Raw genomic sequence first — 13,292 nt, forward strand, 5'->3', positions numbered from 1 at the left:
AAGTGTTCCTCAAAATACCACGGTGTTTTATTTGTTAAGAGATAATCTCTGACATTGCAAGATAAATTTGTCAAATCATTGAATTTCAGCCATCAAAATAGACAGTTTTTTTATTTTTCCAGTTTAATAATCTCTCAAAGGCTTAAGAGTTCACCCGACTGTTAATTAATCAGTCAGGCCACTGGGTGGAGGGTCGATGGTCAGGTCAGGTCAGGCCAGGTCAGGTCAGGTCGGTCGGTCACCCCCCCACCCACCCACCCACCCACCCACCCACCAACCAATTGTGTTTCCAAATAAAGAATGAATCCGGAGTCCAGAGACTTGAGCCAGTCTAGCTAATTATATACCAATACGCCATCAAAGGATGCATTGGTTGCCATGGAAATAGGTTGCACTGGTTACCAAGCAAAGGCTTCTTCCTGTTGAGCAAGCAAATCACGTCTCTCCTCTCTTATATAAAAAAAAACATCTCTCTGCGGGGCATGATATTGTAACGCTGTGTGACTCCTTTCAAATTTAAATCATGATATACAAATATACGATATAGAAAGCTTTTAGGCTTTGTAGTGATAAGCTGAACTAAACTTAATACGTATTTTTAGCAACAGTTAGCATTCGTTGTATATCAACTTTTGCTACACGAAAAGTCAATTTACCCACCTTTACCCTACCTGTGACCCACCTAACCAACATCTCTGTCCAGGGTTAGTACGAGAGGCAGTACCACTTTTGACTGTCTACAGCCCCCAGGGGAGAGATCACCGGTGGTAAATTAAGTCAAAGGTGGAACTTCGTCTCATACTTACCACATTTACACATCTTCTGCTCTAGATTTACCCCAGTGGAAAGACATAGTCAAATATGACTTTTCGTATATGTTGGTGTACATGTATTGGTGGGTGGTCTCAACCAGTAATCTAACATCTTTGTGCATTTCTACTGTAATCCCTTACAGGTAATGAAGTACACCACTCAACAACATGGATGGACTTCCCTGTCCATAGGAGTGTGTACCCCGTGAAACTGACCAAAGAGAGAGAAAGCGAGGTATGATTTCCATTTTATACTCTTTTATTGTATATCATAATAATATATTCTATTTTCGTTTTTTTCATCTTTTCTATTTTTTTAAAATAAATTTAAAAAAAAAATAATAACACTGGTTTTTGTTTTTGTTTTATAGATCCGTGATTCACACCTGTCGCCACCATTGCATGATGTACGATTCTTTGAAACCGAACACTTGACTTCATACACTCCCAAGTCAGCGGACAGATATCACTACGATAGTGGAAAACTACAGAAAAGTTCTGTTCCTCTTGGAACCTTCAGCAAGTCAGAATAATGGCACAAATGCAAAATAGCATCAAAAACACCCCATCTATTTTGGTTTCAACCGATTATGTTAATTAGGCCAAACCATTATATATATGGAAAAATGAGGGTGAAAGGACTAAGAAGATGGCGTTTGACTCGGATACTTTACATATTGTTATAGCAACAAAGTGATAACATACAGCTATAATGTACTGAGTTATCGCAATCACAAATTTGGATATATGTAACATTATATATGATTTTAATATCAACAGCCTCGAAGTTTTGTTTGTGAAATTATGTATTTAAATTTTTGAGATTGATATTGTGGCAATGATTTTATTGAATGCGCAATAAAACTGAGTCATTCTTAGGCCAGCACGGGTCCCTTCCATGACATAATGGGTATTTTAAGTTTTTGTTAAAAAAAGTATGTTATAAATATATATAAATGTTAAGATGTTAGTCAACCAACATCAGCATTATTATATAACTATCAGTATTCCGTCCATTTGTACAGAACTTATTGAAGAGTTGAAAGTATTGTTGGGGAAATTTGGTTTGATTTGCTTTTTTTTGGTCGAATTTCAGCTGTCCTGATTGATGAGGGACTGATTTTAGCTGATGTGCAGCATGTTTATTTATATATTAAGCATTTGTCATTTAACACCTGGGTTTCCATAATACTGTACAACAGGTGAACGTGGGCTATCATGGTAATTTTGTGGACAATACTCAGTATACTGTATGTGGTTTGTTCTCTGAAATAAAGCTACATCATAGCTTGTATTTCGTTAATGTACATCACAGTGTCAGTGTGTGAGATTTTATTGTATTAAATTCGCTTTTCCTATATTTATAATAATTAGGCGGGGAAAAAAATAATTGTGTTTCCAAAAAAAAAAAAAAATGTCGATCAGAATATCCCTTCTGTGATGACATATGTACAGACATCACAGGGGAAAGAAAACAGACCTGCATGAAGGTCAAGAAGACAAAGAATTTCGTATCTTTTTGTTTTAAATGTTATAAAAATGTTTAGGGTCAAAGGCTTAAATTAAGGTCACTCGGGTTATCAGAAACACAATTTTTTTCTAATTTGGCCTAATAATGACATACTCACAGCACATTACTCCACTGTTGTCAAAGCGCCACACAGTTATTACCACTGGTACAGATATATATTTTAGCACAACTGTTCTAGTACTTCCTCAACTGACAACTCCAAGGGCAGCATACAATTCCTGTTACCTCTATGAGTACATAGGATTGACTGCTTCACATAGCAACCTCTGTCCTATCAGGTCCCAATTTATACTTGTAGCTAGCTAGGTTGTTTGGTGCATAATTGTTGTTCATATCTTGCCAAGGCCTTAAACCATTCAGAAACAAACAGGAGCAGTGATGCATGGATCTTAACAAGAACCTCACAGTTGTGAACCCCAACTCTAACCATATGATGACCCTAACATTTTTTAAAGAAAAGTTTACAATGAATAGTGATATCAATTAACGATTGTGCCTCAGGAACCAATTCCCTTCAAATAAACATTCTTCCAAATTGCTCACAATCTTGCCATGTGAATGCTTTTTCCTGGTCCTTTTGAAACCCCCCCCCCCCCCCAATTTCAGGGGTTACTATCTTGTTTTCACCGAAATTAGTAACATTGTACTTTATTATAGTATTTGGTAGCAATTTTGGATTCTAAAATTGTACAATCATCTAGACCTCCATTTCAGAAATTTTCATTTTAACTGCCCTGATTTTTTCTTTGTCTGAACTGAGAATGAGTTGAAGGGTTCTTGAACAAAGTACCAGCAACATGCTAAGGTTTATAGATGTCAGACATTTCGTAGTACCCATTGTATTTCTATGGATTTATAATTCTCTGTTTAGTTAATTATGCTCTTACTGTATGCCCATACAAAGTATATTAAAATTGAAACATCATAGTTGTCTCCATAGGCCTTCCATCGATGGAGGTCTATGTTGTCTCTAACTGTAATGAGAAAGTACTTTCCAAGAACAGTACTTTCCAAAATACTTTGACAATGAATAGAACAATACTATTGTGCAGACAACCTGTTCTCTGAAGAAATACACACACACACTTCAGACATACATACATAGTATACATACATACACACACACAATAATATGTATACATCCATGTGTGCATACATACATGCATTCTTACATACATACATACATACATACATAGAAACACACATGCATGCATACATACTTTTACACATAAACACAAACCTACCTCCTACCAACATACATACATACCGTACGTACATACGTACGTACTTACATACATACATACACACACACACATATACATACACACACATAGATACATACATACACACATACATACATACATACATACACTTATGTATGCATATATACTTTCACGCCTAAATGCAAACATACCTACATACATGTAGTACATAAGCTACCTCCATGAGTAGAATTACAGCTGTGAATCACACACAAATTAATAATCCTATATTTAAGGTTTAGGACTAATACAAAGTGTGTCAAGGACTACATCGCATTTATTCCAGTGTTGACAACTTGAAATCGGGCACCAGATTAAGCAAAGTGAGAGCTTAAACTTGGACATGGCTCCTGATTGTATGGCAATGAACGAAGCCGTGATCAAAATGTGTGTAAAAGAATTCCATGTCAGGTGGCCGGCTGTGGGTCCTTTGTTTTACAGGTCAAAGGTCAAACGGAATTGTTGAACAAGAAAAATTCCATACGTCATAATCTAACTGTTAACACACCAAAATTTATTTTCAGTACGTAATTAAATTACAAAACAGCCGTGCAGTTCTTGGTCCATAAGAAAAAACTGCTAGTGAACTTAACATTATTGTATCATTTGTATGAATAGTACCTTATTACTTGTGGTCTGACTATGCACGCTGCAATAATGTCTTGAAAACCAGTTAGCAAAACTTCAACTTTTAGCAATACATGTTCATTAAACACACCACCCTTATAACGACACTACCTCAGTGGACGATCTAATTTAGAAAATCACTCGCTTTCAAATAAAACCAGGACTACTGTACAAGGACACTTCTGCAACAAATCTATAGATCTTCTTGAGAACTGTGCATCAGACATATAACTGGTATTCATATATCTTCTTGAATTGCTCTTTCTTGGATAGAAGAACGTAGAAATCCTTCGGGGTGGGCCACATCCAACGCGGGGAGTAGTACACACTCTCTCCAGGTACCCAGCCCTCCACATCTTTCATGATGGCGGCTTCTTCCTCACGCATTTCCTTCATTATGATAAGTTTGCTGCAAGTCAATGTTTACAAAAGTCATACATGTGCACGGAGATTTGGACCTTCCATCTCTTGAAGAAAATATACTTTTGATCTGCATTGAACTGACCTTACTACATATACATGTACACAGATTTCAGAAAAAACATTCACTTGACATTCTCCCTTCTATGGGGATCTTTGCTGTGGGTCACATTGCCTCATAGGAGTCAGCAGCAATGTTTATGTAATGGTTGAACAATGAATATTCATGAACCATACTTTGTACCTGTTATGAATATTCATTGTTCACCTACTGCATGAACATTTCTGCTGACTCCCATGATGCAATGTGACTCACAGCAAAGATCCCCAAATGAGAGAGACAACTTCATGTTTCTTTGAAAGGGTGTGTAATGTAGATAATGCAAAACCATGTAAAGAGCCCCACAACCAAAGTTAATGTTTCATTTCCTTGAGTAGTCTTCCTCCTTAACACAAATTTTTCCCATCCCCTTTCATGTATGCCATTTTTGCTATTTCATACTAGATAGCAGAGATGTACATGTGATTCATTTATATACTGACACTGGCTAAATTTTAAAAAGACTTTGGTTATAGACTGCGCAGCTTTTAAAAATCTAATATTTCGTAGCAAAGGTCCTCAAACATGAATGGCTCAAGACAAGAGCACAAAAGCCTTTGACACACAATACACTGAATCTAGAAAACACATATCACTCACCGTCTGTCTTCTTCTGCCATTAATAACGGCATTAGCATCAGCTTAGATTCAACATCTTCCATCTTTCTCCTCCTGCAAAAGGACAACACCAAAAGATGCATAAGGGTCAGCAAAATATAATACGACAGACTGAAATTCCTGATAAAAAAATTCTGACAAAACAACATACAACTCACACATGTTGATGCTGTGCAAAGAAAAGGTACTGCCAAAAACTCGAATTATTGGAATGTAGTTGCTTGGGCATTCCTTCGCTGACATTTATACTAAATCAGCGAATTTGTAATATGTAATGTCATTATATTTAAATTATCAGTCTTTTTTGATACCAGTTGGAAATACATCAATTTCTTATGGCCTTCAGAAATCTTTTGAAAAATGAAAGGATTTTGCATGATCTTCTGCCTTTCTCTTGTGATCTTTCTTCTTTTTAGTTGTATCATGTATCTGTTTTCTCTCATTTTTATGACTTCTCTGATCATGTCCTGAGTCTCAAAGTGAATGTTAATAGCACATTTGAAGATGACAACAACTTAACATACTTATTGTAGGAAGTCTTTCTAGCAGGAATGGTAACATGGTTCATGAACAGACTCTAAAATCAACAACCTCAATAGGAAGTCTGACATTGCACATTTCCTTGACATTCACACCCTGGTACACTTAATACATGTAGTCAACATCTTCTGAAATTATTTGGTACAGATATCTAAAGAGGTGAATCTCAAACATATCGTGTAAAGATGTCACAAGGTGAACTCATACAAAAGTATAAAACATACCCCACTCTAGGAAATAAAGGTATTTCCGTAAACTTTGGATTCTGGAGAGTCGACATCTCAGGATTTCACTAAACATAAATTTCACCATAATAATAAAAAGTGTGGTTTTTATTTAGCGCTTTCCCACTCTGTGCTCAAAGCGCTTTACAGTAATTACCCTTGACATGGATCTATATCTGCACAACAGCCCTTTACTTCCTCAACTCCCTGGGAAGCATACAATATACTACAGCCTCTTTAAGTGCATAGGATTAAAGAATTCACATTACAACCTTTATCCTACCAGGTCCTCAATTATACAGCTGGGTTTGACTAAGGCACAATCATGGTTCAAATCTTGCTATAGAAACAAATGGCAGCCATATGATAAAGATAACAAAAATGTTCATCTGAATATCTTGGTAGATCAATTGATTTCCAAAGGTTAGAACACAAAAGCAGTTCAAAGTTTTTAGCATTGAGCTTTCAATCTGTCTTGGTCATCGATCCTCAACAGAATGACAAATTCCATAGTTACAGCTGACTACTAGGTGGCGGTATGATAATAGGCATGAATGTCGTACCTTACAGATTATCCACACCACAAATTTTACATCAGATGATCGTCTACTTACCTTCTACGTCTGTTATTGATGGCCAGACCAATGAATCCTACAGTCATGGTTGCTATGCAGCCAGCAAACATCAAATAACCTGTACAATATAAACCATAATAATACTGTTATTTTGCAAAGAGCTAGTATCAAAAGAATGTGATGCACTGTTTCTCAAAGACATTTTAATACTTCATTATCTTTTAAATCAATACGCCCATGTGGGCCGAAAATGAAAGTACAATTATTGAAGTGAGTGTGTGGGGTGTCGAATGGTAACCAATTGTCACACTTGAAGGTGGTGGACGGCAACTTTGAGTAGTGGTCGCCAAGACTGAGTCCCGGATACTAGCGTCCGGTGCCGTCCAGCGTGAGGAGATCCCTGGGGCGCTCCCCCCCTCGTGTTGACCGAGCCAGGAGAGCTTGTCGATTACATCAGAATACATTTTGCTTTTATGCTGATTACAACTACTAGTACTATAAAATTGTTCCACTTCAACATTGCTATGCTACATTATATATACAGTACCGAAGAGAGCCAGCAGCACAGTCTTCCTTGTGTGTACCAGATTCAAACGACAAGAAATCATGTGAAAGTGCCTAACTTGTTGCTGCCATGAACAAGGTTGTCACTGATGACATGTTATCTACCCAACAATCTGATTCCCAGTTCAAAGTTGACAAACTAAATCATTCATGATGTTCTGCCCATTTATGTGTGTAGACTACCGGTACTACTGTATGTGCGACGTGCATCTGTGGTATATTGATGTTTTCATCAGCGTCCATTTTGAATATATTATTTCGACGCACTCTATTTGTAATTTGAATTTAGCGAAGCTACACTGTTCCCTAATTTCGCTAAAATAACATGCTCGCTAAAAGAACATGATTTACAGTTTATCTTTTTCCCTCACTAAAAAAGAGTATGACAGCTGATGTGCACCTCTAGTCACAGTGTAGAACAAATCAGATTTATACTAGGAGGCCTAACTCTATTCCTCTCCATTCAACCATTCGTATGAGACTCCCTAGTTAGGTAATGATTGCAAATATGTATCCTATCCGTCCACTGTTCTATATTCATACCCATTAATACATCTAAGTCTTTGTGTGATCTATGCAGAAAGTACTAATACGTTCCCACCTTTGCCTAGGTCATCGACCTGTTGGTTGAACCATGGAAGTATGGTTGGTGTATACTGCCATGGCTGATCACGTACAATTTTCAAAACACGTCAGCAATATATCGAAGGGGACGATGTTTGGTCAACTATATGGCACTCGTTTCATTGATTACTTGCATACGATAACAGATACGGTGATCAGGATATTTTTTACCGGCAAATCTTAGAAAGGTGACGAACTGTTTGTTGCACGTAATTTACAGTAACTGAACTACATGGTTACTCCAGTGCCAAAGTGCTTGTAGATAATGTTTGCAATCTCCCGTGGGAGACCTCCTATTGCACGCACAAATCTCTCAAACTGTTCCTTGATATTTAAGCTTGGTGTACTTACCCGAAACCCCACGATTCGGCAAATGCCGTTTGTAATCGATGGGTCCATATCCACCTCTCGGTGGACCGTCCTGCTTGTAGGGGACCGACATATTGGATGCAGCCTCACTCTGGTCTGACAGACGAAACTATTACAGCTAGGGATGGACGGGATGAGAAATGGGGTGATGGTGTCGTATATGCTTTACTAGCCGACAAATGTCAAGATTGAAGAACCATAGGTTCTAAAAATCTGCTACAAAGATTGAAACTCTTTCCGCTTATGTAGATTCCATATGTCTCTATTCCTCTGATGGGGCACACGCCTCCATTTATACCCTAAACCAGGCTCAGCTAGGAATCATGTATTTGAACGGCGATGGCGCTCTTCTCCAAAGTGAGCTGTATGCGATCATGGTTTGCGACTCTAGTACTCTTCTGACTTCGACTTCAGTACTTTTTCATATGAACCGTTCATAGCACACGGCCATGTGTACCTTGCGGTACTGCGACTTGTCAGCCCGCATTCTCAAGAGTTCATTTGGTTAGATAAATCTGAAATGTCAATGCAGTACTGATGATGTTAGGGCTGTCGGAAAAAAAACTCTGGTATTGTTATCGGCTACTCTATGGTCCTTGTCTACTTTACAATTGACCAGTAACTCTTATTAACACCAGCACAGTCAATTCTATTCACAGGTCCGGGATCACGTGTTATGCCAAGGTTACTCAGAAGTTGGGCTCAGATGTTAGACTAGTTTTCTAGCAGTTTTTATCAGTTCCACCTAAAATCCAGTTCAAAACTGGTTCATCTTCTAGATCCAATCCAGTCCGATTCCCAAGTTCTTCCTTAGCGTTTAGTACGCATGCTCTATTCTAAAGATTTCTACTCTACATATCTCAGTTTCTATTGGTTAATTAAAATCTTACAACGATTATATGAAAATGAATAATTAAAAGCTGAACGCATGCCAAGAGATTACGATACCCCAGTAAGTTTGTTTCCAAAAAACGTAAACACTGTGAATAGTAAAGTTCGTCTAAATAAACATGTTTTTCACTGAATATTCGAAAATACCACGTATTGTTTATCATAATACAGGAAATATTTGTTGTCATAATAAAAGCGCTGGTCACTCAAATGACTAAAGTGTCCATCAAAGTTGAAATGAGTAAAACTTAACAACTACACTGAAATAAAAGAAATGAGAATTAACCTTGTAATATTATAAACTAGAAGACCACAAATGTACACAAATCTAAACGTGAGTTTTGGCTTTATGTCATTGCACAAGGGAGTCTCCAGTAATTAAAGGAAATATGGGGCGGGGGCATATTTTACTTCGTCTTCCGTTATTTAAGCAATAAACCACCCCTGGGGATGGTATACCAAGAGGTTTTGAACAGTGAACGAAATATTTGCACGAGCGATAGCGAGTGCATATATTGAGTTCACTGGTCAAAACCGAGTGGTATACCATTCTCAGGGGGTGGTTTATCGCTATTATATTATACCAGTATATTGAAAATATCGGAAACAAGATAAGACGCAACATTTTCTGGTTTCATTTGCGCCCCCATCCCTGCACGGACTACAACGTTCTAGACGAACAGTGAACATCAAAATTTGGACGCGTGCCAACTGTGCATTATCGCTCATTTTAGACGCGCTAGTTCGATGTCTAGACCAATCAGATCTCACGATTTGTGCAATCAATATACTGGTATAATATAATTTGTGATTTGGGCTTCCCACCGCTGCCACCTGTTCCCCACCCCTCTTCTATATCCTACCACTGCCACTTTTGTATCATAATGTTAAAACATAGAAGTCAAATCGCTGCTAATAACTATGCAGTGAATCATTCATTTGTTGTGATATTGGGAAAGGAGTGGGACTCAGAGGGGAGACAGGTGGGGGAGGGGGCAGTGTTGTTAGATATTGGGAATAATGTTACTGTAGTGGAGTGGGGATGTTGACCTAGGTCTCCATATTAATGCAACCATGGTTAGATAGTGTAGATAATGTGGCTGAGTGGGGATGTTGACCTAGGTCTCCATATTAGTGCAACCATGGTTAAATAGTGTGAATAATGTGGCTGAGTTGGGATGTTGACCTAGGTCTACATATTAGTGCAACCATGGTTAGATAGTGTGGATAATGTGGCTGAGTGGGGATGTTGACCTAAGTCTCCATATTAGTGCAACCATGGTTAGATAGTGTGGTCAATGTGGCTGAGTGGGGATGTTGACCTAGGTCTCCATATTAGTGCAACCATGGTTAGATAGTGTGGATAATGTGGCTGAGTGTGGATGTTTACCTAGGTCTCCATATTAGTGCAACCATGGTTAGATAGTGTGGATAATGTAGCTGAGTTGGGATGTTGACCTAGGTCTCCATATTAGTGCAACCATGGTTAGATAGTGTGGATAATGTAGCTGAGTTGGGATGTTGACCTAGGTCTCCATATTAGTGCAACCATGATTAGATAGTGTGGATAATGTGGTTGAGTGGGAATGTTGACCTAGGTCTCCATATTAGTGCAACCATGGTTAGATAGTGTGAATAATGTGGCTGAGTAGGGATGTTGACTCCAGTCCCGACAATGTTATTAGTGCACCCATCTATAGTCTTTGGTAGTTCTGACCTTCAGCTAAGATCCAAACATGGCAATTAATTAATGATTCACAGAGGTGGTAGTACTTTAGTGGAAATCTAATTTCTTTAAAATTATGAATTGATGGCAACAGTGGGATCGAGTCCTTACCATTGATTCTGAGATTCGCGTCTTTTTTCACGTCTGACAGTATTTTAACCCATGTTTTGGAAATTTTTCAACAGGGGTGGGGGTGGGGGGTCATGATGTAGAGAAAGAAAATTTAAGGAGGGTCGCAATTTTTAGAAAACGTAATTGGCAGCGGGTCACATTTTACAGAACAGACCAGGGCTTGACTTTTCCCCATACTCCGCCCCCTGTAATTACTGAAGACTTCCTTTGACAAAATAATATGCAGTAACACATTAATTACTCTCAGTATAGTCACCATGTATTAACGTCCTATATGTTGGACCACAGGGAGCTCAGGAGTTATTGGTTATGCTAATAGAACGATATTGTGACTACATATCAATGTGTGTATTCATATTTTATAATTTCACTATTTGTGAAATAGTGAAAATAAATTGTAATTTTCGATGTATGATATACCCCCCCCCCCCCACTAATCTCGCCCATTCGGTTTCTTCGCCAACAAATTTGCATAAATTATGTTCACGGTAAGCAAAGATAGACGAAATACACAGCTAGCAGCTAGCTCTATTATGTCACGGTACATTACGCCCGTCTCGAGTTTCATCAGTTGCTTGGCAGCGGTGATGAACACTTTTGCCCCACTGTGTATGTATATAAACAGAATATTGAATGTTTGGATGCTAGAGATACATTGATAGACAGGGTGTTTACATTTGTGATACTAGAGACTCATGCGTACCGTCAACCCTGCCAGTCGACTAGATCGTTCAAAGCCAGAGTTTGTTGCACTCTAACTTAGTTCTATTAAGTGTTGATGCTTTAATTGAAACCAGAGAGTAGGGGTGATTGACCCACTTCGACCATACAAGTTAATGGATGTGATGGAACACAACGAATCCAGTTTACACGATTTTTTTTTTCAAAGTTCAAAAATTCCATTTCACGTGATATGGTTGCCACAGTGGTAACCATGCTGTTGCCACAGGCATAATTTAAGCAGGCATAGTTTTGTAATCAAGCATTAACTGAGGATTGTGAACAGGAGCATATCAACATGTAGGAGTTAATACTTTGCTTCAACAATGAAAGAAGTTACTATGCATAGATGAAAAATATTACAGTAGGTTGGGGTGAACCATTTGATATCCTGGGGGGGGGGGGCTTGGAAGATTTCGGGGGAAAAAAGATGCCAAATGGATTTGCTTTTTTAAAAATCCGGATATGAGTGGGTGATGGAAAAAAAAGATGGACCACTGCTGTAGAAAAAATTCTTGGCAGGGAAATGATGCACAGGTTCGAGTATACTGTTCAACCTGCTCGTACCTCTCCAACCAGGACAATTGTCAAATCATGGCAAACAATTTCAAACACATGTCAGGGACCAGTCAGTTTCGTTAGCCTGTGGTACATATATATATTTGTTCTTGTCTCTGTTTCTTTCATAAATGGTTTAAATATTACTTCATGTAAAGGTTCAAACATAACTATACATAAAATAATACATACAATACATGTATTACCTAGCTACCACACTAGTTACAGAACATGCCATGTAAGTGTTTGCCTGTTTCACAATCAGTACTTCACTTATCTTGCACTTTGGGCAAAAGTGAACTTGAAGGTTTTGTAACGGTAATCTTCATACTATTGGATAGTTTATTATAAAAGAACTTAATCTAAATTGTTCTAGTCTCTTCAGTATGAATTTGTCAGAAGGGATGATATACTTCCTATTTCAGACACTACATGTATCGACACCACAACTCAAATTCAAGTTTCTATTGTACACTAGGTATGACCTAAAGTGCTCTCACACATCAGTAACTTTACTATACATGCAATATCAATGCCCCTATACCAATGTTACAGGCCCACTTTTATAACATGGAAAACTTATTTAAAAAAGTTATATTTACTTTAGCTTTTGGGTGCTTGGCAATATATATCTCAGAGACTATGAATAACCTAAACTAAAAATTGCCTAAATAGAAACAAAAAACTGCAGATCTGGCAGGGAACCCCTTGGACTCCATCACCCCAGAGGCCACTCATTCGTTAAACCAACAATAAGATTCACCAAAATTGGTTTTAAAAACCTTGAAAAGCTTCTAGGGGAGACCCCCTTGGACCCACCGTAAGAGGTAGACATGTCCAAACCTCAAATCAAAGTTCTTCCCTCCACCTCTTACTGTCAAGATGCTATGAAACTTTATTTCAAAAATGTTTCAACCTCACATAGTTGCTTTTTACATGGTAGAGCTGTCTTGTAAAGTTTGTAAATTATTGTCTGAAAGTGTCTGTGAATAGCCTAAA

The 13,292-nt window shown here is 38.0% G+C and overlaps 2 protein-coding genes across 2 annotated transcripts in view; one reads left to right on the forward strand and one right to left on the reverse strand.

The window, feature by feature from the left end:
- The window catches only part of LOC144443756 (stabilizer of axonemal microtubules 5-like), a 10,347-nt gene extending 8,328 nt beyond the window's left edge, over nt 1–2,019 (forward strand). The window contains exons 7-8 of the mRNA XM_078133299.1: nt 956–1,047; nt 1,184–2,019. Of these exons, the coding sequence (XP_077989425.1) occupies nt 956–1,047; nt 1,184–1,345 (254 nt within the window). The 3' untranslated portion in view covers nt 1,346–2,019. The remainder of the gene's footprint in view (nt 1–955; nt 1,048–1,183) is intronic.
- Nucleotides 2,020–4,126: 2,107 nt separating this feature from the next.
- On the reverse strand, nt 4,127–8,352 carry LOC144443687 (NADH dehydrogenase [ubiquinone] 1 alpha subcomplex subunit 13-like). The gene is made up of 4 exons (XM_078133227.1): nt 8,249–8,352; nt 6,749–6,827; nt 5,353–5,424; nt 4,127–4,641 (listed from the first exon to the last, which is right to left on the reverse strand). Exons 1-4 carry the CDS (start codon nt 8,337–8,339, stop codon nt 4,452–4,454), a joined length of 432 nt encoding a protein of 143 aa, XP_077989353.1. The 5' UTR covers nt 8,340–8,352; the 3' UTR covers nt 4,127–4,451.
- Between the last annotated feature and the right edge of the window lie 4,940 nt (nt 8,353–13,292).

Source organism: Glandiceps talaboti, chromosome 12 (genome assembly GCF_964340395.1).
Source record: "Glandiceps talaboti chromosome 12, keGlaTala1.1, whole genome shotgun sequence".
Classification (NCBI taxonomy): Eukaryota; Metazoa; Hemichordata; class Enteropneusta; family Spengelidae; genus Glandiceps; species Glandiceps talaboti.